At 48.2% G+C, this 23,795-nt stretch overlaps 1 protein-coding gene across 3 annotated transcripts in view; it reads left to right on the top strand.

Annotated features, from left to right (window-relative positions):
- The first annotated feature begins 1,110 nt into the window (after window positions 1–1,110).
- Window positions 1,111–23,795, top strand: part of ARHGEF6 (Rac/Cdc42 guanine nucleotide exchange factor 6) — a 29,533-nt gene continuing 6,848 nt past the window's right edge. Inside the window, exons 1-14 of one of the 3 annotated variants that reach the window (XM_010172705.2) lie at window positions 1,111–1,195; window positions 5,950–6,050; window positions 6,493–6,694; window positions 9,283–9,353; window positions 10,768–10,862; window positions 12,406–12,501; window positions 13,341–13,463; window positions 14,763–14,901; window positions 16,797–16,856; window positions 18,933–19,079; window positions 19,973–20,059; window positions 21,039–21,117; window positions 21,897–22,030; window positions 22,322–22,447. In XM_010172705.2, coding sequence (XP_010171007.1) covers window positions 6,496–6,694; window positions 9,283–9,353; window positions 10,768–10,862; window positions 12,406–12,501; window positions 13,341–13,463; window positions 14,763–14,901; window positions 16,797–16,856; window positions 18,933–19,079; window positions 19,973–20,059; window positions 21,039–21,117; window positions 21,897–22,030; window positions 22,322–22,447 — 1,356 coding nt within the window. In that variant the 5' untranslated portion in view covers window positions 1,111–1,195; window positions 5,950–6,050; window positions 6,493–6,495. Of the gene's footprint in view, window positions 1,196–5,949; window positions 6,078–6,462; window positions 6,695–9,282; window positions 9,354–10,767; window positions 10,863–12,405; window positions 12,502–13,340; window positions 13,464–14,762; window positions 14,902–16,796; window positions 16,857–18,932; window positions 19,080–19,972; window positions 20,060–21,038; window positions 21,118–21,896; window positions 22,059–22,321; window positions 22,448–23,795 lie in introns of those variants that run through there. The other 2 variants (XM_010172704.2, XM_029086135.1) reach the window with 2 other exon arrangements.

Below are 23,795 nucleotides of genomic sequence, written 5' to 3'. Positions count from 1 at the left end.
GATGTGTCTGCGAAGAGGAAGAGATGCCGCAAGCATCCAGGGCTGCGGAAGGGGCCAGTCCCCTTCCTATTTGAAATATGCCAAGTGTACTCAAGGAACTATATGGGGAAAGCAAGAAGGGGCCATTTTAAGGGGCAGTACTACTCTAAAGGTAATTAAGGCTCATGTACATATTTAGCGGGGTATATTGGAAGTGTTTCTAAGTAGACTGTGTCTGCCAGGAGAGCTTTAAAATCATCTTTCCTGTTCACTGGATTTGCGGATCTGTGGTCTGCATCCGCGAGACAACGTGTATTTGGGGCTTAGCAGGTGGTGCCTTGGTGGTATCAATAACAGGGGCTTTCTGTATCACTTGTCTTTGCTTCATTAGTGGCAGGATTTGTACAGTCTGCATGAACTTGAGGGCATTTCTCACGTTAGAGAGGATTGCAGTGTTTTGGAAACTGAAATTGGTCTGCATTGTGCTGGGGGTGATTCCTGAAGGGCTGAGTGTACGAGGTCCAGGTCACCAGTCACAGAAAATGGCCCTTGCTAACTATGTGTATCTGTTTTGCCATTGAGGCTTAGGAAAACAAAATTCTTTGGAGTTAGGATTTTGCACATAAAATAACTGGTTTTGACTTCCTGTAAAAAATGTGAATGTATTATACATGACATACTGCAATAGCAGAAAATTCAGTGTGTTTGTTTCTTCTGCTGCGGAAAATATGTGTGTGTGTATATATATATATATGTACATATCTATCTACAGCCTTAATCTCTTCAGCTTTTCATAACAAAAATAGCAGCAAAATCTCTCCTTCCCTCAAGGCAATCAATAACCTTTGTGATTTTCAGAGGAGTCCCTTCTCTGCGACAGTTTCTTCCTTCTCTGTCCACAGCTTTACACTCCAAATGCTGCTGGGTCCCCTTGCCCTCCCCACACCGCCTGCCACCAGTGCCCCACAATTCACTCACTGTAAAGGAAATGTGACTTGTCAGCCCTGAATAAACACCCTTCCCCTGCAGACACATACGGGCTGCTTGATCCGCACTGTCACCCTCTACGTGGGCTGCTCAGACAGACAGTGAGATGTTTTGGGCTCAACTGACCGAGTTCCTCTTTTGCAGGTGTTTGATCCACATGATTTGTACACCGGAGAACAGTTCTCCAAGGTCCTGAGTACATTAACAGCTGTAAATAAAGCTACTGAAGGTAAGAAAAAAGGGGTTTTTTCTGTCATCTTTTCAACTTCTGTCTCATATGTACGCTGAGGTAGAGGGGTTTTTTTTTGGTGATTCTTAGTTTATGACAATTTCTGGAGGCTTGGCAAATTGTGATGCCAGCACTGATACCTGATGCTGGACAGTGGAATCAGCATTTCATGCTTCTACCAACTCTGGGTTTAGATGTGGCATTTCAGAGCTGCTGTAAGCACTTTGCAGGCCTTGATTATTGCTTTACACTAAGGGACCTCCGCTCAGTTGTGACAGTAGTAAGGGACCTGGAAGTAGGTCATTGTAAAAGAGTTTCGATGTAAATGGATGTGCATCTCCTAAAATGCAAATATCAGATTTTAAATAGTGTGTTTTATAGCTGAAGAGAAAAACAGATCCATCAGCATAATATCTTTACTGAATGTCAAAATGAACCTCATTGCCAGATGCTCAGTCAATTGTATTGATATTTCTGTCTCTCCTCTCTCTGAGTCTGTGGAGTTGGCTCCTGGATTTGGGCATCAAGCTGGCAGCTTGTCCTGCCTCACTGGGTGCAGGAGTGGGTGCTGAAGCAAAGCAAACCAGCTCTTGTTTTCATCCCAAATATGTAGCTGATCCCTACGGGCTGCTTTAAACTCATATTCAGTCACATAGGCTGTGAAAGGAGAAGTTCAGTGGGGAGGACAATGACCGTGTGGTGCTCTGGGGAGGGGTGAGAGGACCAGGGTCTCTTTGCTGAGGGGCTGAAGAGCAGGTCTGCGCTAGCTGGAAAGAGTTTGCAGAATGGAAAAAATTTATGGCCCCGTATCATGCAGGCAGATTTGCACAGGGAGTCCTGCACACCCACTGAAGTCCAGCACCAGGAGGAAAGTTTGGTTTCCTTGTTGCAGATTATGTTTTAAGCAGTTAAAAGGAGGAAAATTCAAAACCCAAACCCACGATTTTCCTTTCATGGGAAAGTTTTTCTGTTGACTTAATGTGTTTTGCCTAGATCTGGTTTGTGGTAGTTTTCTCAATTGTTTCAGTTCTCTTTCAACTGAGGTTTTGCTTTTGAGTTCTCATCTGCTAGTACAGGAGCTGCTCAGGTGTTCAATGAAACAACCTCATTGCTGGGACTGGGCCCTTTCCTCCATTTTTCCTCTTTTCTGTTCTGTTCTGATCCAAGGTTTTATAAAATCATATATAAATATATATATACTATATTTATACATTATATAAGCTATTGTATAAATTATAATGTATATATTATAAACAGCAGCATACATATAGTAATATAAGAATATATAGTGTATAATAATATATAATGAATAATAATAATAGAATATATATGTACACACAAATATGGGTGTGTGTATAATCCTGCTCTGAAGAAATACAGGTCCTCAGGCTGCCTTTCTGCAGCCAGCACTCAGCTCTGCCACCCGCTCGCTCCCTGGAAGTGGATGATGGTAATTTCAGGGCTCAGCACATCCCCTTACAGCCTCTTACTGCTCCGTGCAGTGACAACACCCAGTGACCCCACACAGAAAGCTCTCGCAGTTCAGTATCATGGGGGATATAAAATGCAGGTTACCTGGACTGGTTCCCTTATTTATAGCCCCAACTTGGTTCTTGCAGCCACCCGTGTCCCAGCACCCATGCAGTCACTGGGCAAGGCTTGGGACATGGCTTTGTGGGAGAATAGTTTCTATCACATGTTACTGACAGGGCTATAGGGAAGCCGGGATCCTCTTGGTTTCATGGTAAACATCTGTTTGAACATATGCTTTCTGTGTTTAAATGTTAAAAAGCGCAATGCCTGCGATATAATTAGCTGCTCAGGCAGAGAGCACCCTTGGGAAAAGTAAAATAAATACATGTCTAAAATGTTTGCTTTTTGGTGGCTTGGCCAAGATCCTGGGAAGCAAGAACCTGTGTCCTACAAACTGCCACTGCAGATGGTCCAGTTTGTCCATCTCACCAGAGGACAAGGGCTGAAAGGAGCATCAGGACAAACCTGGTACCATCTCCTGCAGCTCCTGCTATGGCCAGGGCTCTGACTTACCTGCACATCCCAACGCCTGCAGAGCTGCTGCATCCCAACACCCTTGTCAGAGGCAGAGGGAAGTAGGTGACAGCTGAGGAAACGCTGTGGGAATGTGTTTCTGAGCATCCACTTGATGTTCAAATCCTTCTGTCTTCATGGCTATTGTTACATGAATAACTAGAGGTGTCGTTTGTAGTGGATAAACTCGAGTTCAGCAGCTGTCCATCAAATAACAGCAATACAGAGCTTGGTGCTTTTATCTGAAAGAGAGGGCAGGGGAGGAAAACCAGCTGTGCTGGATCAGACAAGGCTCATCTGCCAAAAATAGTGTAGGAATGTGAGCAGAAAACCCAGCTATTTTAACCATAGTTTAAGCAACATATGGCAGCAGTGTTCCATGCTGGACCAGGCATAAAATAGGACGCTGTCATGATGCAATATAAATGATACATTTCCCTGCCAAACTGTCAAAGTCAGTTTTACATTTGTTTCTAGGTTGCTGCAGATATTTATAAAAGCTTTGGAAGATTGGGAGGGGCAGGGAGAAGCATAAAATCTACAGTAACCGAGTCATTTCCGTGGGACTGTTGCTGATGGCTTGAATAAGTGGAGAAGTCTGGACTGGCGGTTACCGCCCTCCCTTTTTAGAAGGAATCGGGGGAAGAACATCTCACGCTGGCAGTTGGCCACCCCTCCTGGCCTGTGAGTCGCTGGGAGCAGCCGAAACCGCTCCTGCTCAAATATCAGGATGTTTCAGAGAAAAGAAAAACCACTTTGTGTTTGCAAAGTGGGTTTTCCATGCAGAGGGGTTTTGCTGTTGCTGCAGTCCAGGGAGCTGGGAATTCACCGTGCGGCTGTCGGGCAGTTGTGTAACGAGCAGGGCAAGAGAGAAAACTGACTCACTGACAGCACAGGAGATTTAACGTGAGTGTTGTCCATTGGTGGAGCATGGACTGGGCAAACTGGTATGTGCTTATGGTATAGCTGGGGGCTTGTAAGGCAGCAGCGCCTGGAAGTCATAGTCACAGACCTGGTCCCCTCTGTGCAAGGCAAAGACAAAGCAAGTTGAAGAAAGACAAAGCAAGTCCGTTCTCTAAGAGCTCTCAGTTTGTGTTGCCCCAGGTCCAATCAAAGGATGAGGTGTTTTCCTATTGAAACAGAAATCCTCTGGGGAGAATAAAAGCCCAGCTGAGTTCCTGTAACTTGCACCAAACTTCCCCTTTGGAATGATTTTTCCACGTTGACATTCAGGCTGGAGGAGAACAGGGACGCAGCAGTCTTAGAGTTTGTGTTTGCTGGTTCCTGCACACACGTGGTGGCTTGATCACCCGCTCCTCCTGCAGCATTTTCAAAGAAGGACCCCAAACATTATCTAGAGGACTTGCACACCCAGCACAGTGATGCCTGCAGACCACAGACTGCTCTTCTCTATCCTCCTTTTGAGGCCCATGGGCATGCTGGGTCCACACCACAGGTGGAAAACAACAGCTCTGGGATACAGAAATGTTCTTAAATCTAAAAAGAAGCTATAAGGCAGATCTCAAAAGTATTTCACAGTTTACTGAAATTCTAATGTCTGCTGTTGCTTCATTTGAGCACCATGGCACATAGGAAGGAGGTGATCTGAGTGGTGTCCCACGGTGTGGTGTGAGGCACAGTAGCAGGGAAGTACTGGGAATTACTGGGTGGCTTGAATCCCATGTTTTCACAGCTCTGCAGCATCCAAACAGGATCCTGGGGCTGAGTGCTGCCAGGTCCTGCAGGAGCCAGGACTGTTCTTGGTGATGAGGCCACTGACTCAATCTCAGCACAGGGCAGCTGTAACCAGGAAACTTTCTACTCTCTGGCAAGTTTTTTGGTATCAATATAGAAACAAATCACTAATTGTGAAAAATAGATATGTGTCAGAGCAGCAGTGTTCTTTCCAGCATCAGGCAGGTGGTGGCACGAACAAGCCCAGCGACTAGTTTGCAAAATGGTGAGCTTTGAGTATGCAAAGGAGGCAACTCCAAGAGCTGCTGGGATGATCTGAGCCTTTCCATGAGCTGCCAGTCTCCTGGGGGTGACACTCCTGTCCTTCCTCAGCACAGTCTGAATCCTTCTCTCACATGATAATGGCAACAGTCCACAAACAGCAATCAAAATTGTGCCTAGCCTCTTTCAGCTGTGTAATGAACCCAGAAGGACTTATCTAAATAGAGAAGGTATTGTGTTGACCAGCTGTTCAACATTCTTCCTCACTCGGTGGGGAAGCCCACGCTGCAGCTGTGGAGATGACCTAAGAGCGCTCACTTGTGAGCTAAACTTTGAAATACCTTCAACAGTGCTTCCTCAGAAACATTCCCAGTTGGGCAGCACTGGGCTGAGTGTTACTCTGGTTTTCTACAGTTTTAAGGGGGATTTCAAAAACCTTCTGTGATCAGATGTGTGGCTGCAGAGCTGGCGTAACTTAGGAGTGAGTCGGGATGCAGTTTAACTTCTTCCATCATGCAAGGGTTAACCCAGCCCAGCAAGGGTTAACCCAGCCCAGCAAATCCATCCTCACTGTTGACTAGGTGTACCCACACTGAAGATGCAGTGCACTTGCTCTTCTGCTCTGATTCATGCTCCTTCCACTGTTGTGCCCTGTTCTTGTTTTCTTTACGGGCTTTACTCTTTGCTTTGCTGTGATGCAGAGGAATGGTGGACAGTTGGGTAAAACTCAGATGTTGTTTTTGCCTCACCAGATCAGTCGTCAAAAGGGCCATGTTCACATCTATCATCTCTTAGCTCTGCGCCTGGAGGTCCCCACACTGACTCCAACGGCACAGCTTCACAGTCAGCAAGGGTGTTAAGGAGACAGTCCAAGCCTGTGGTATCCTTTATTTAACATCTCAATCAAGGGTTTGATGGCTGTGGGGGTAGAGGGGTGTGTGAGTGGTACCTCTGGGTCAAGCGTGCCAGAGAGATTTGTTCTCCCCTGATCTCCATCACGGCTTTGCTACCCTGGCTGGAGAGAGTCTTCTGGCTTCTCCAAACCATGGTGCTCCTCTCTGTGACATGAGAAGAGTGATTCTTATTTGTCCTCCATTGCACAGTGAAACTAAATGCTTGGGAGAGACCTTGTGATCCTCTGGCAGGAGTGCTTACACAAAAGCAAGATGTTATTGCTGTTATAAAGAGCAATACTGAAAAAACAGCTGTCACAACAAAGAACAACAATAGCTTGTCCTAGTGGCTTCTGCTTTTGTGGACTATTTACTGATGTTTTTCCATGTTTCTTTCCTTAGGAGATGACCGAGAATGGCAGTCATCAGCTGGTGGTAAAGGCCAGGTTCAATTTTAAGCAGACCAATGAGGATGAACTCTCCGTTAACAAAGGAGACATTATTTATGTCACCCGGGTTGAAGAAGGGGGCTGGTGGGAAGGGACCTTGAATGGAAAAACAGGCTGGTTCCCAAGCAACTACGTCAGAGAAATCAAATCCACCGGTAAGCAAACTGCTTTCAAGGGCTGATTGAATGACAGCGGTATAATGCAGTGTAGATCCTCGTGCCTTTGGGAAATGGCCGCTATTTATTAAGGACCGTTTGTGTCCTTAAAGCAGCCAGGCTAATGGAAGGATGAAGGATAAAATCTAGTCTTTCGCATGAGTTGTTTGAGAGCTGCTTCACTGCCTTCCCCAGCGCATCGTGCCTCTCTGTTGCTCCCCCAAGCCTCAGCAGCGCGGGTGCAGCGACGTTGCCGGAGGATGAGACCAGAGATGGCTGTGTGGTTCCCCTTTGTCCTGCGGAGCTGCCAGGTCATTCCAGTGTCTGAGCACAGAATTAGCTTTTTGTTAGAGACCTCGGTCAGGCAACGTATTAGTGTTTGATCCTGGCAGTGGTGGATGGTCATAGTCTCAGTGAGGAAACCAACAAAAACTACATGACCAGAGGGAACCATCCCCTGGTTTTGTCCATAGCGATGGTTGATTTCACATAGTGCATTTTTCCCCAGATGCATCTTCTGCTGCGAAGCTACAGGCGATATTGAGAAAGGAAGAGGGAGGGAATGATCCATCTGATGACATCTGCCTTTATTGAGCTTTTTCTTGAGTGTCCGTAACATTTTCTGCGATGTGATTTTAACCATGTGTGGGGTGGTGATGACATGAATGAAGCATGTCCCTGGCTAACTGCCCTGTAGCGTTACGTATCCATTCCAGCAGCTCACCCTGTTGTGCTTCTGAGGCCATTGTGTGACAGTAAACTAGGGGCTTTTTTTACAAAATCCAACTTTACCTTGAGGGCTTACCCTAGACAGAGCCCTGTTGTGTGCTTGGTGCTGGTTTTATGGCTCAGGATCAGCCCTGGCTTCAAACACTGTGAGACATCAGCAGTGGTCTGCAAAGCGGCTGCAGAATGTACAACCTGTTAGACATCCTTGCTCCCACACTTGCCAACAAAAAAAGCAAAGGAGGGAAGAATAAAATTAATGAGTGAGTGCTCAGAATTAGGCCAGTTTTTATTTAATTCTAAATGAAAAAATCATTGTTAGGATATCTCATCTCCCACTGTTTCCCTCTGGGAAATGATGTCTGAGCTGGAGCAGGACGTTGTAGCAGAGATTGAAGGCTTGTCTGGCACAACCCAGGAATCACTAATTAAGTCAGTGACTGGAGAAGAGAAATGTTTTGAAAAAAGGAGAGCACACTTCAGTCCTATGGGGAAAATCGGATGGGAGCTGCATGGAATAACAGCACCTCATTGAAGGAAAGGGCGGGTCTCCCACTGATCCATCAGATTTTTTTATCTGCAGAGCTTTTCTCTCCAGATCCGTCCTCCAGCACCCATTTCATATGGGAGGAGGGTTCATTTCCCTGGTCTCTGCTTGTTTGGGACCTGTGATTGTATTTCAAATGATGGATGCAGAGACCATCAGCTAACCCTCTCCTGCCCCAGGACCACTGCCTGGGGGCTGTAGCCCAGGGAGGGCACTCACTGGAAGCCAGTGGGAGCTTCTTTCCTCCCCTCCAAAGCGTGAGACTTGTCACTCTAAATCACATTATTTGTTTTTCAGCAGTGTCTGTACTTCCACTGTGTCCTAAGCATGCCCTTTGGGTGGGAATAACGCTGCGTGGAGCAAAGCTCCTCCAAATCTTCAAATGAGGCACAGAGCTCCTGGCTGGAAGTGACAGGAAGCCCTACGAGGGCAATAATTAGACAATACATCACGCTGCAGTTTCCAGGGGCTAAATTTATCAGTTTCAACCTTCTCCTCTGCTATCAGTGTGAAAGTAATTGCATTCCGTGAGCGATTGCAGGGGGGAAGGAGTGACTGGCTGCTCCACATGGCACAGCAGTGTTTTGGTATGGGGTGTGCAGCGTGGCTGGGGACAGTGCTGCAGCCTTGTGCTGCCAACCTGTCCCGGTCCATAGGGGTGATGATGCTGGCAAAGCTGTGCTCCTGGCAGGGAATGGGCTGCTCTGGGGAAGGAAAAATGGAGCGGTCTCTTGCACGTGTGTGTGTGTATGTACATACCACAGCAGAGGTATCCACAAGGATTTAGCAGAAGATGATGAGAATTGACTTCCAGGTTTGTGTGAGCTTTTTTATTCGAATCTACCTTCATTCAGAGAAGGATTTTGCATCACAAATGACTGCGGGGGTCAGGGTTCAGCGTATCGATTGGTGTTGGTTTGAATCACCTGGAACAAATGGCTGTATCCAACATTTCTGATAGACACCCAATTCTAAAACCCAAATTCTGTGGGCCAGGTGAAGCCACACTGTAGCTCCAAACAGTGCCAGGCACTGGGCTGCTGCCAGGGATTGCAGAGCAAACCTGTAAGTTAGTTGGCAGAGGCTGCGCGGTGCTTCTGGTGCGACTCTCTCGCTGCCTTCGGTGTCCTGCATGCCTTCAGTTTGCTTCTGGTTTTTCTGAAGCAGGCAAACAAACCCTGAAATTGAAGTTTTGTGTTCACAGGGATGAAGTTATGTTCGTTGGACATGATGCAGTGGTGACTTTTCCTGCTGGAATAATGAGAGCTGTGCACTGTAATTTATTGATGGTTTTTGGGTTTTTTTTTTTGTACAGATAAACCACTCTCTCCCAAAGCATTAAAAGGACTTGAAAGCACTCAGCTGACAAAGAATTATTACCCTGTGGTAAGTTTTAAAGTGCTGATCATACATTTTAATAAGTAGCATATTATTAATCTTCTGAACTGACTCCTCTTAGAAATCATTGAAGCAATTTGTAACAATTGGGGATGTGACTCTGTATTTAAATGCTGCTGATGCCATTTCCTTGATTCAGGGCTGTCGAGACAATAAACCACAAGTGGATATTGCTGCAAGATGTCAAAAGGAGAGACTCAAAGTAGGCAACTGAGATAAGATAGCAAAGGTGGAAGCTTTGAGATCAGTGTTGAGGAATAAGGCGCGATGTCTCTGGTCCAGTCCTTGCCATTGCCTGCTGGCTATTTCCCGTTGATAAAGATGGGGAGGTAGTGTCACAGCGTGAAGGAAGCCAAATTAGGGCTCTGATCTGTGATCCTTTTCTTGGGTTTGGATGGAGATATTCTACCCCAAGCCAGCAGCTGCAGCCCTTGGTGAAGGGGCAGCCACCACAGCTCACAGCCTGGCTTCTTAACTGGGCTTGGCTTCAGAGCAGGTCAGCCTGCCAGGCTATGAACTGCAGCTGCAGAAGGGGTGGAGAAACATCACCTTCTCTACCATCTTGCTACCGAATCATTGATGTCTGGCAAAGGTGGGGAGGTATCTTCCTGCTGTGTCCAGGCTGGAGTGAGCCCTGCGATGTAAGAGAGTTAAAATGCCTGCATGTGAGTGTCCCTGGCTCTCGGTGCCGGAGGTGAAACATGCTCATCAGCATGTCTAAATATATTTCAAGCAAAGCAAAGCAGAAACAATACGTCCAGAGAGTTGGAAACCACCTCCACTGTCTCCAAAGCTCTTCTATGCAGAGAAACCTGAGTGCTGATGGGGAACGTGCAGGCAGTGGGTTTGCCTGCCCTGCTGCCAGAGACAAATTGGCTACTGAGATGGATTAGCAGGACCAAACCCAACTCAGCACGTCCTTGAAGTGGCAAGTGAGCTGTGCCCTGGCTTGAGCTGCCGCAGGAGCCGTCCTTGGTCCGGCCATGGTTGCATTTAAATTGTTGCCTGCGTTGGTGCAAACGGTGCCCCCAGGATGCATGCACAGACCAGGGGTTTGCATACCTTGGCAGCCAGTTATGCATGCAGGGTTAGGCATGAGCCTCTCGGGGGTCAAATACCAAATTTAGGTCTGAACTGACATGGTCTTCATGCTTTGCCAGAAAAGAAGCAGCCCTTGACATCTGCTTTCCAGGCCTTCCCTCGTTTGCAAAGTAAAATCCCAAAATTTGAACCCCCTTCCCCCTCCAGGGCTTTCCTGAGCGTTCTGGGTTCTGTATTAACAAATGTAATTTATGGACTGAAAATACACTTCCATGATCTTCCACACTTGGAAGCTGATGTCATGTTCCTTTTACTAGTCGCTAGTATTAAGATCTACTCAGTGCTCTGTCTCTCACCCTAGGTGTTGCAAAATATTCTGGAAACAGAACGAGATTATGCGAAGGAACTACAGTCACTTCTGGGAACTTACTTAAGACCCCTCCAGTCTTATGATAAGTAAGATATAAGGGCATCTGAGGTGGAGAGAACCCTGTAAAATCGACCATAGTTCATTACTTTCCTGCTTTTGAATGTTTAGGGACTGCTACTGCTCTTCTTGTAAAGCCTCACAGCTTCTGTGAACCAGAAAAATGCCCCACGTTGTACAGGTTTCTGCTCTTTCCTATTCCTCAGTGATGGTGCAGGCATTGGGCTGTGTTGGAGTTGGGCACTTCCATCTGGTAGAGGGCTGGCTGTTACCACCCATCTGCAAGCTCGTGTGTGGCCGTCCCGCATGCATGTATCCAGGTGGCATGCCTTGCATGGCTTCTTCCCTTGTAATTTGCCTTGTTGTGACTTCTCAGCCCCAAGCGGCATCTCCTCATCATCTCTTCATTTCGCACGCGGCGACGCGTATCCTCTGCGGTTCGATTGCCTCTCGCTAAGTCCAAACTGCTGCTGAGCAGGAAGTGACTCCTCTGTCCTCCCATCTGCGCAGCCATCAGCATTGAGTACCTCGGTGCTCGGGAAGAGCATGCTGCCATCCCTTACAGCCTGAGCAGCCCTGGGGAGACTGGGGGACTTTGTCAGGGCTTACCTGTGGAAATAAGCCGATGTGTTTTCCATCCGTACTGGCGAGCGTGGTGCAGAGGCAGCATACACCGTCCTGTCCTTACCCAGGCAGTACGCTGGTGCCCATCAGCAGGTTCCTATCCATGGTTTCACCCTGCAGAAAAGACCTGGTGCAGTTAACTTTGCCTCCTGCTTATGGCTTCAGCTTTACAGTTGTCTCTGCTGAAAGATGCTGGCTCAGTGACTCCATCCATGCGGCTGCATTTTGGGCTGAGGTCCCTCTGGCTGAGCATGCTGCGGGAGGACTGGGCAGCCCTGGGGCATCATGGGCAGAGTGCAGATGTTTAGACACTGTCCAGTCTGGAGAGATGGGAGAGCACTGTCTTAAAGCCTTTGTATTTAAATCTCTCCATCATTCCTCTTATCTTCATGTGGGATATATTCAGCTGTGAAAATTTCTCATGCTCTCAGCTTTGTAGGCGGCGAATGGCTGAGGGTGATAAGAGAGTGACTCTGAGGATGACAGAAGTAAACATGTTAGTGTTGGCTGGGAAAAATCCAACCTTGCTCAAGGAACAAAGCAACCCCTACCTCAGGGCCCGCTCTGTAGGACCCTCCTCCTGTAGAGAAACCCACAGCATGAATCCATGAAGTTAAAGCTGTCTCTGTGCCTGTGCACACACCTCCCTCCCCACCCCTGGCTGAAATCCCATCTGTCTTTGTCTATTAGACAGCTAAACATCTGAGAAGCTTAGTGTGATTAAGTGATTAAAATCCAATTAAGATAATCCTTGACAGCAGACATCTTCTCCAGGAGGCTGTGGTCTGTAGCTCAAAGGTGATGGATTTTGTGTTTTCCTGTGTCCGATGGTGTATCTGGGGAAGGAGAAATTCGTGGGCCTTTTTGGAAGGATTGCTTACAGATACCATGGGGGTGCTCCTGCGAGCAGCATCTCTTTGATGTTAACTGGTGGTTTGACTCTTGTAGGCTCAGCGCCGTGGACATCGCATCATTGCTGGGAAACGTGGAAGAAATCTCAGCTTTTCAGCAAACACTGAACCAAGCCTTGGAAGAAGTTGCAAAGTAAGCTCATGCCAGAGCGCTGAGGGTGTTAAGCTATTAAAGTGCAGCTAAAAATAATAGAAAGACACATTCATTAATGTTCTTCCTGGCTGCTGTCTTAAACTTATTAAATATAGAAGAAAATAACAGGATTGGAGAAAGCAGGTAGTGCTTTAGCAGGAGGGAAGGTAGAAGAAACTCTGACATTTTTACTGTTAAGGCATCTGCTGAATGAAAGTGTCACTAGACCAAAAGTGCAGACACATGTAGGGCAGGAGATCTGGCAGGCATGAAGATGGGGATTGCCAGGGAGCAAAGAGCAAATTATTAGAAGTGATAATTTCCCCTGGGGAGGCAGGCAGACGTGTTCAGCCTTAGCCCAGCCTTTCCTTTGGGAGGACTGAAAAGAGATGGGAGAAAGACTCAGTATTGGAAATATATTCAGGCTGTGGCTGCCTTTCTCTTCCCATTTCCTCTCACATTCATGGGCAGCCCAGACAGTGGGACCACCCCTCCATTGCACCCAGTGCTTTCCAGCACATCCTCACCAGCTGCAGTGGGCTCCAGCATCCCATCTGCAGCTCTGCTGGTGGGACAGGACATGCTGGGTCACACCTTGTCCCAGGGTGGTAACGAGTTGTGATACTGGCTGTCTGTACCATGGAAACCCAGACCCATCTGAGGACCTTCCTCCTTCCCAAGTGGCAGGTGTGGGTATTTTGCTTGGTGCTGCAGTTACGCAGTGACCTGGGAATGTCCCCATGCAGCGGGTGGTTCCTGGGCAGATACCTGAGAGTGCCATAGCTGCAGGGTGCAGATCAAGAGGCTTAATGTTGTGGCTGGTGTTTTGGCATCCCTAGGCTCCCTGAGAACCAGCAGCGCGTGGGAGGTTGTTTCATGAACCTGATGCCCCAGTTCAGGTCCCTGTACCTGACGTACTGTGCTAACCACCCGTCCGCGGTCAACGTCCTCACGCAACACAGGTGAGTGTTGGAGGGGGAGATTCAGACTGACATCTCTCCTTTTAAAAGTTACTTTTATTATTAATACTTGGCCTGAGATGGCTTTTGACCTGTGTTTTGACAATAGGGAAAAGTTAGTAAGATGGGATCCTGTGGCTGGGAAAACTGGTGGGGCTTTGGGCTCTTCAGTAGCCTCTCAGCTCCAGCACAGAAACAACTTATGCTGCTTGTCTTCAGAGCTGGTTTCACAGGTCCTGTCTGCACAAACAGGACTCTTACCTTGGATAAAACAGAGACAACCCCATCCCTTGCAGTAGCATCTCCTGTGATTGTTACTTGCTAAAGGACCCAGATGCCGTTTCAGACCCACTGCTGAATGTTCACACACCAGAGGACAGGATTGTGTTGCCCTGTGGGGCACATCATTGTAAAAGGAAGGTGGTCATCAAGTCACTCAGAGTTACCTAATTTAATAACTGAGCTGCTGTTCAACCAAATGGTTGATTTGCAGGGTCATTGGTAGATTGCAGTAATAACATCTTCCTTCAACATGTCCCACTTGAGTAGACACTTGAATTTGTATAATGTCATGCTAAAGAGCGTGCCAAGCCAAAAAGCTACAACTGTGTCATCCCTAATTAGCAGTTTAGCTGTCCTCCCTCAGTGATGGGAAAGCCAGGACCCTGGTCGTACCATTTGAAGTCTTCTCATTCTGGCATGGGAGCTCACAATGTATTTACTTACCTGCTGAAATCCCACTTTAATTCAGCCTAACGAGAAGCCTGGCTCCTGTAAATGACTCATTCATGTGGTTCCTCAGTCTGACCCCTTTTCTTAAATCACTCAAAGAATCAGCTTTGGCAAATGTGCTGACACGCACAAGCCGTGTTTTCCAGAGCAATGCACGAGCTCACGACAGCATCACTGCTCCCAGCAGGGTCCCAGTGCATTGCTGCAGCATCCTCCAGCACAGCACCGGCCTCTGCCCACCAGACGCCTGGCCCTGTGCCACCTTGCTGTGCCAGAGGACCAGCTACTGGCACTGATATATCCCAGAGGCTGTGCACACCAGCACCCACCACCACGCAGCATCCTCACCTGTGTCCCCGGGCAGCGGGGTCTCGCGTGGCTGGAAGCTCACAGCTCCCTGCCTGCCCTGCCAGGTTTGGGGCAGGGGTGCTTGGAGGGGAGACTGAGCTGCCTTTAAAAAGATGCAGCTCCCAGTAGAGCCCCGGCCATCAGGAGAGTGTGGGAGGCAGCAAAACACAGCCCTGAGCAGTGGCGAGCCCTCCTTCTTGTTGTTGTTGTCTCTATTTATAGTGATGAGCTGGAGAAGTTCATGGAGAGCCAGGGTGCGGCCAACCCAGGCATTCTCATCTTAACCACGAGCCTCAGCAAACCCTTCCTGAGGCTGGATAAATATGTGACACTGCTGCAGGAGCTGGAGCGGCACATGGAGGTAGGTGGGGTGTGGGACTGTTGGGCAGGCTGTGCCTCTTGATGCTGCAAGAGCTGCCCCCCTGAGCTGCAAGAGAAACCTCTGCCCATTGGTATTTGAGCACCACATTGCTAAAAGTGCTTACCACCCTTCCCAGGAGGTGTTCCACCTCTGTGGGACATTATCTACCTTTCAGATAGCAGTGGAGTCTGGGGAATGTTGTGGGAAAGCATTGCCTGCTCTTCACCCCAGCCCTTCCTCAAAGATGGACAAGTAAAAGCAGAGGTCAGGGTCAGGCTCCAGCTGGTATTTATTTGCACAGTGGGTAATAAATCAGTGGTTTTATTCTCATTTTATGAGATTTCTATCCCTGACTGTTCACTCCCGCAGCTCGCAGGCACATTCCCACCCCTCATCCGAGGCTTGTGCTCCTGGGTGGAGGCAGAGCCGCTCAGACAGACATCGATCTGCAGCCGGCGCAGACATGGGGGTGGAGGAGCCAGTGCCTGGGAGCAGGGAGAGCAGCGAGGGCCGACAGAAGCTTCCTTGGTGGGTGGCAGATCTGCTTTAGGGCATTTCTCACCCTGGGGACTGTAAAGATCTCTGCTGTAGGAGCTCTGCTACCTGCCTGCTGGTGCACTCCGTCCACGGGGATGCAAACCTCAGGGGCGGTACAGGGTGGTGAAGAAAACAGAAGTAACACTCTGTTTTTAACCAGGTTTGTTTTTTCCCTCTTCCAGTATTAATTACCAGTTAATTACTCAGCACGCTTAGCTGTGATCATTCAAATCCACATCCCAGCCAGAGGATTAAAAAACAATTTAAAAAAAAATAACCCAAACCTGTGCTTGAGCCAGGAGTTTTTCTGTGTAGGAGGAGAGGGCATAAGAGCCTGCGCTGCTCTGGACAGACCTGACCTGTCCTGCTCTCAGCTGGCTTGGCTGAGCTGAGCTGAGCTGAGCTTGGCTGCAGCCACCGTGCCCGTACAGAGCCAGTGTGCTCTTTGCAGGGTGCTCTATGGGGTCGGCAGTGGATTTGGGGACACACACTTCAGCTGTTTCTCTTAGTTTCTAAGCCGAATGTGGGGGTTTTGTTGCATGAGTCAGTAGGGTTGAGGTTTAAGCTGCTATGCCGTGGGAAGTGTATGGATGTGTGTGATATAGATGTATGCAGTGTGGATGTATACCAGAGCATTCCCTGTGGAGACGGGGCAGGTATGTTGAGGGCAGCCCTCGTCCTGCATTTAGAGGTGAGTGATCCCAGAGAGCCTCTGACAGCTGCAGGGACAGCTCCATCACAACCTAAACACCTTACAATTTGCTTGGCATGAGGTCTGGATGGTAAAGAGCTTATGATGTGGGACTCTAGGTGCCCAGGAGGAGGTGCTGGGAGAGTACCAGAAGGCACCTGCAGTCAAGAGATAAGAGGCAGCATCCCGTTTTCCCCTCCCTGGCCCAAGAGCTCTCTGCTCAGACGTACCATCCTTTAAACCTGGAGGTGAAGCTCCCACTGATGCTCATGGAAGCTGCACCCTTGATGGGGCAATGGCTGGAGTACCTTGCATGCCAATGGAAGCTTCCTTCCTGAAGGTTAAACCAGAAATCCACCCTGCACCTCTGCCTATTTTGATTCATCTTCTTTGCAAGCTGAGTTTGTTCGTAGTAAAATCACATCTGCTCTTGCTCTGGACAATTGATGCTCATTAAATTGGTATCAATGAGTTGCACAGCTGCTGCTTTGAACCATGTCACATTGAACGGGCTGGTGAGGAAGATACCTGGGGGATTTTGTCCCCTTCCTGCAGCCCTTGCTGCTTGACCCCCACATCCCCCAGCACCCTACGAGCTCTGCAGCCCTGGTGGGTGCTGGGTAGGGTGGGTGCTGGTGGCTGAGGGATTTTTCTCTCCCTTCACTAGGAGGCGCATGCAGATCACGAAGAGGTTTTGAAAGCCATCACATCCTTCAAGTCCCTTGTGGTAGGTGGCGATTCTTAAAATAGAACTCTCCATTTCAGGGCTGCATTTCACAAAGAATGAGTCAAGCCTGACATTTGTCTCCTCATAAAAAAAAAAAAAAGTCTTTTGGAATGGAAAAGATGGGTTGTAAAGAATCTTAATTTCAAGTGTCGAGTCTAGAGCTGCCCCTCTGGCCGTGTTTTTCATAAGTTATATGCTGGCTCCATGGTCCCAGCAGCAGAAAGAGAGGATCTCTGATTTTCTCCTCCACTGCCAAAAGCCACATGTAGGTAGTGCTGATGGCAGGGACCCTTTCATCTCTTTGGCCTCCATACCCTAATCATTTGCCACCTGAAACTAAACCACCCCTTGCTCATTCAGATGAGCTGTGAAAGGTTAACACAGGCATCTGACTCAACCCTTCTGAGCCCGTTGAACCACTCTTGGTTTTGTTGAGGTTTGCTCCCTGGGCATCAAGAGGCTGTGACCACATTGTAGGTAATTTGTGGCCATCAGCAGGGAATAGAACAAGCGGCAGCGAAGGGATGAGTCAGAGCTAAAAACCCTATTTTTGTGAGCTGTGTTACCTACACCCCTCAAAGTTCTACTGTGCCGAGATGAAGAGCGGGGAAAAAGCCATCCACATCTGCGAAGGTTTTACCTGGCGAAGCTTTTTTCGGTTATTAAAAAAGCTATATAGTCTCTCTCGCTTTGTAGCCACTGAATACCTTTCACTATAACCACTCCAGATGTGGTCCAACTTCCTTCCTTAGCACAGCAGATGCAAGTTTTTCGGTGCTTAGCAGTGCAGATAAAAGATGGGGAGGAGAAAGTTCATAGAAAACAGGAAAGGGCGATCATGTTACAATTACTTAGAAACTCGGCTCCCTCTCCATTTATTCTAGTAGATAATAGGGGAATAATTCAGTTAAATTACAAGGTGTCATTAATCTTTAGGAATGCTCGTAAGTGATGGACAGTTTTACTTGAAATGTTTACCTGGGTGCTGAGCAATTTAATGTAATTACATTATGACTAAAGGGATTCAGTGCAGATTTGAGGTTACATGGGCAGAGATGTCCCTTGCCCACAGATGCATGGTCCCATGGTGGGACCAGGGATTCTCCTGAGCAATGACCAGGGCAGGGACCGTGGAGCCACATTGCATCTGCACACACTGTGATGGATTCCTGTGGATTTTATATGGATTTGCATCCTGGGAATGTTGGATTTGGACACTCAGGGAGCCATCAAAGCACAGGACAGTTGTAAAACTAAAGGAAGCCCATGCAATTTGGTTCAAAATTGTGTGTTTTCAGACTAGAGCCAATGCAACCTCACTCTTTGAAGATCTAGATAGTCAAAGAGTTTGTATGAAACTGAGCTGGAAAGGAGGAAAATCTCTGTCAGAAACAGAGGTTTGGAAAAAAAACCAAGCAGCTGGTGAAAACTGAGCCCAGGTTTGGCTTTGCAGCCATTTTTCCCATTGGCAGAGGGATCAGTTAAAACAAGTTTTGCTTGGATTTTGCAGGGCTGGTGTTGCTCAGTCAGTGTTGTCCTCTGCTGAGCATCAGTGCAGCCTTTTCAATTACAGCACCTTCAAAACCTTCTTTTTGTGCTACTCTATGGCACTGCTGAAATATTGTGCCAAATCCTGCTTTTGAGTTTGCAAATTTTGGTTAGAAAATATTCACCCATCTGATTAGTGGGGGCTTTGCATTGCTGCAATTATAACTCTGCTGTTTGGGCAAAATGGGCAAAATCTCTCTAAGCAGCAGCAAAACTAGAGACATTTAATTCTGCAGCTGTTTTGGTTTGGAGAATGTGACCCTGTGCTCTCAGAGGTGGGATGGGTTTGGAAAGAAAAAATTGCTTAGTACAGTTTGCAGTTTCCTTGACATTTTAACGTATTCATTACTTCATAAATTGCTAGGGTGTGATTTTTTTTTTAACAAACTCTGTGTCATAGAGCCAAAGCAGGCTTTCTTGATCCCTTGATGTGACCAGCCCTGAGCCCACGTGGCTGTGGGAGCATTTGGACTGGTTTGGGTTTGCGCCTGCCCTTTGGCTAACGAAGTGCCCTGCTGTGATTCCCAGTCACAATGCCAGGAGCTGAGGAAGAGGAAACAGCTTGAACTGCAGATCCTTTCTGAATCCATCCAACGCTGGGAAGGAGAGGACATAAAAACAATGGGGAACATCATCTACATGTCCCAGGTTATGGTACAGTGTGGGGGAAGTGAGGTGAGTGTGGTGGTCCTTCTCCTGGCTAAAGACATTGTGTCCAAATACACCCTTGATCACAGGATCAGCGATGCAAGGCAGCGGCTACTCTCAGCCCAGGCCAGCAAAGTGCTAACAAATAATGCTGATAAATAATTTTACCTGGACAGGAGCTGCACAATGTGCATCTCTTTGGAGTTAGGCACCACATCATGCCCTGGGGGCTGAACTTCAGGCCTTTGGTAACACAGTTTTCATGCAAAAGAAGCATCTCGATGTCATATGGCACATTAATTTCCCTTCTTCTCCCCCGGTGACTTACTCTGAGAAATGACAGTGACTTACAAGTGTGCATTAACATAACCATTTTGCCACGTCCTGTGCACAGCACGGTGGCTGCTGTGACGTCCCACTCCAGAGCTGACTGTGCTTTGGAAATAGCTGAAGGGATTCCTGTGCAGCTGGTCCTAAAGCATCACACCAGTGCTTGCCACAGACCTTCACCAGTGGTGTTAAAGCCGTGCATACCGCGTGGCTGGTGTGGGAAGGTGCCTGTATTGCAGGCACTGAATTGCTTCCTGTAACAACTTTTCCCTAGGACAACCTGTAAAACAAACCCCTGTAGATTCTAGTCCCAGAGTCCTGTTTGGGATGTGAGATGCTGGGAGCCATGAGGTCTTGGTCTTCTGAGGTACTCTGAAATAATTGGAAGAGGATTAGCAAGGTGCAGACAAAAATGTATGCAGGAAAAACTAGTACAGAGATGAGATGCTGTAAAGAAAAAAAGCCAGAATAATTGGTTTGGGGGTGATCTCTCACCAGCTGCGATTCCAGCTGCAACAGGTTCAGTTTGCTGGAGGAAAGTCCTTGTGATGCATTGCAAACTGGACTAACCTAAGTTCCTACCCCCACAGGAGAAAGAAGAGCGATATTTCTTGTTGTTTTCAAACGTTTTGCTGATGCTGTCTGCAAGCCCACGGATGAGTGGGTTCATCTATCAGGTAGGCATGCTTAATTTGAAGTTGCAAGACGTTAGGTGTGAAAAAGGAAATTGGATAGCTCTTACCAAATTCAAATCCTCTGTTTCCTTAAACCTCTCTGTTGTGATGCAAACGCCCCAGGCTGGGAACCAGGGCTTGGTTTTACCTTGCCTGCCAGGACACTTAGTGCCTTTGTCCTGCCAACTGGTTAAACAGCATTTGATAAGTGTGAATGCTGTGAAATTAGGAAAACAACCCCCAAAATCCTCACAGCATGTTGTCCTACATGCTGTTCTCAAGAATGTTGTGTGTGTGTGTAGGGTGTCCTGACCCAGCTATAGGGTTTTGCCCCGCACGACCAACCAGCCAGCTTGCAGGATTGGGCCATCTCTGGAAAATAATTCACTACTATAAAGCCTAAAGAGTCCAAAATTTCCACTCCATGAGGCACCCCAAAACACTACATTTCTTCTGTTTTACCATTGGAATGGCTGCAGTCAGGCTGTTAGGAGCTTGGCTTTTCTCCAGGCTGAAATCCTCAATACCCTCCAGGAAAAGGATGTTCTCCTGTTGATGTGTCGTTTGTCCTACACAAGGGTGATGAGGGAAAGATTTGGGAAGGATTGGGCTGGGTTTATAGATTTTACCCACCAGTGGGAGTGAGGTGAGCAGGCAGCTCAGCATGCAAAACAGAGGGGCAGGGAGAGCTTGCAGAAAAACCAGGGGAAGTTCATCCTCTTGACTTGGTTGTAAGAAGGGTTTGCACCTAGTGAAGGGAAAGGGCGGCAGATGAGCTGGGGATGACTCAGCCTCTTCTCCGGGGTTTGACCTATAGGGAAATCTAGATCCATACATAAAAGGAGACTCTTCCTGCAGTCTGAAGCCTTCACAAATTAGTTTTTAATGGCAGTTCCCAAAGAGAAAGGAATCAGTAGAAACAAGCAGAACAAGGCCTGCTGGGAAGCAGATGCAGACACTGACAACTCCTCAATTTTCCCAGGGAAAGCTGCCTTTGACAGGGATGACGCTGACAAAGCTGGAAGATACTGAAGGGAATGAGCACATGTTTGAAATTGCAGGTCAGTGTCACCCCTGCCTGGGGACATCCTCCCAGTCCAAACAGCAGCTGCCACTGGAGGTACTGGTCCTCCTCCCTCCCACCCACTGTGCCACACTCTTCTTTTTGCACCTTTACTGTGTGTGGTTGGAGTTCCTGAGCATCTCCCTCCTGGTTGAGGCAACCTCCTCCCACTGCCCTTGAGCAATATCTCTGGGCTGCTTTTGGACACCATAGGGTTTCACAAGGGACAAATCTCCTGCCAGGGCTGGTTGTGACCACCGTAGCACTGCTCTGTGCCACACGTGCCCCGTCTGCGTCCAGGGTCCATCTTATGCACCTGTGAATGCCTCATTTATTAACAAATTAACAGCTCTGGTCATCAGGTAGCTTTCCTAACATTCCTCCCAGTTTCCCTCTTCCCTTTATCTCATTACTCGTAGCTGTACATGGTTGCCATGCTCAGTGACTTGGCTGCAGTGCAGCTATTCATGCTCATGTTATTTGGTGTCAGGGTCCTGTTAATAATTGAAATGTTACATTTGATTACTTTTAACATTAAATAATTCCTCACACATTCTTCTTGCCTGTTCCTTTATCTTTTCTGTGCTGCTCCCACACTGGCTGGCAGTGAGTGCCTGGAGCAGGATGAGCAGTTGCATCTTTGCCCTGGTCTTTTTGCAGCTACTGGATTTTTCAAATTGAGGAGCCACTTGCTGCTGTGCTGAGTTGAGCTCACCCTGTGTTTCCTCCTGGGTCTTTACCACTTGCTAAAGACACTTATTTAACCCTCTGCCCCAGGGAACATGATGGAGCGGATCACTGTGTCCTGCAGCACCAGCCAGGACTTGCAGGAATGGCTTGACCACTTGCAAAGGCTGACCAAAGGGACGTACAACACCGTTTCCAAAACGCAGTCCTGGAGCGCTCATTCGGTAAGGGTCTCACCTCCCCAGCCTCTCTGCTGCCCAGGCTTCCCCAGAGCTGCCTGATCTCTCTGGTTTGACAATGCACCTTGATGCTGAGCTAATGTGTACAACTGTAAGACACATCCTGCAGTTTTGCTTGTAACCATGGCGTGCTTGTGCCATTTTGCATGTATCCTGCCCTATTTTTGTTGCAACCTAGATATCTCAAAGGAGTTCACAGTGAACTTTGTCCATCCTACTCCGTTCCTCTACATTGTTTTGTGTCAGTCTTCATTGACTTGTTCTCTATTTTCCCAGACATTTAGTTCAGCTGGACAGATCCGTGGGCCTCTGGAACCTCCCAAAATCCTCAAGCCCTGGAGCTTGAGTTGCCTTCGTCCAGCTCCTCCACTCAGACCGTCGGCAGCGCTGAGTTACAAAGAGGTAATCATCCCTATGCCTGCAGAGGACCGTGGTTTCGTGGCAATCCCTAGGGATCGTGTCTGGGTTGCTGAGCCCGATAGCGAGGGCACAGAGCTGAGGTTAGTGGGGACGTTGAGAGAAATGACTCTGCAAAGTTTTGCCCCAATCCTGCGATGGATGCTCGTCGCTGTGGCTGTTTTTGTGCTGCAAGTGAAGCACAAGCCCGTGTGCTTGCAGATTCAGCTCCATTCCCAATGTTTGCTGTTGGCTGCTGGGTGTCACCAGTCCTGCAGTGGGGTGTCCTGCAGCCTTGCAGATCCCATCGGTGCCATGGTGGAGCTGCCTCCCCTCCTCCTCCTCCTCCTCCTGCCTTGGTGTGAGCTGTGGGTGGGAGCTGGGCTCCCTGCCGGGATGTGCTGCGTTGAGAGGAGCTGTAGCAGTGGCTCAGCATTGCCCAGGCCGGTGCTGCAGGATCCAGCAGCAATGCTGCACCAAGAGGAAGAGGAAAAATGTCTGTTGATATTTCTCGTGCCTTCCACCCTATGTTTCAGTGGCTGGAGCCGGGCTCCCTGCAGCAACCGGAGGGCTTGACCCTCCGTCACTACCCACCTGAGTGTTTCACACACCCATACCCTGCTGGGAGGCAACAGCCCAAGGGATTGCTTCCCACACAGAAACCCCAAGCCTGGGGGGCAGGAGGTGGTGTGGGGAAACCCAAAATATAGCCCAGCTTCTGTTCTCACCCCCCACCACAACTGCAGTGCTCTCCTTCCCTACCTCACGTTAAACTTTTGGGATTACTCACCAGTAACTCGGGTAACGTTCCCCTTACTGATTGAGCACTCTGGTTCTGAGTCAGCCACCTTTCTTGGTACAGCAGCCCTGGGAGTGTCCCTGCCCGGGCTCCCAGCAGGGATGGGGATGGGGAGGGGGGCTTGGACCACCCCAGTCCCCCAGCACTCGGGGATGGAGAGCCCAGCAGCGGTGGGGGCTGTGGCTCTGCTGCTCCAGGTAGAAATTTGAGGTAGCCTCACGGTATTTTGTTACATTTATTTCTTAAAATGTGTAAAACAGCGTATTTCATTTTGGGAATTAAATTGTTCAAAAACCAACCAAGCAGACTGGAAACAACCCTTAATCTTTGCATGGTCCAAATCCCTAACGTAGACTAAACTGTTTCTTGCTGTCATGGTGAATTAATATATAGGAAGAGGAAGAGGAGAAATTTTTCTCTGTGAAAGTGCAAGGTTGATATTTATTTATCAGGTAGGCCAAAACCACAGATTGAGTGACATCATTAGCACCACGGTCCTTTGCAGTTTCTCAGTTGTCCCCCGCTGTGCATAGCAGGAGTTAAACTCTCTGTGTT

This window comes from Antrostomus carolinensis, unplaced genomic scaffold (genome assembly GCF_000700745.2).
Source record: "Antrostomus carolinensis isolate BGI_N321 unplaced genomic scaffold, ASM70074v2 scaffold20237, whole genome shotgun sequence".
NCBI lineage: Eukaryota > Metazoa > Chordata > Aves > Caprimulgiformes > Caprimulgidae > Antrostomus > Antrostomus carolinensis.
Note: the sequence above shows the minus strand (reverse complement) of the source record. Positions and strands in the feature narration are given on the sequence as shown.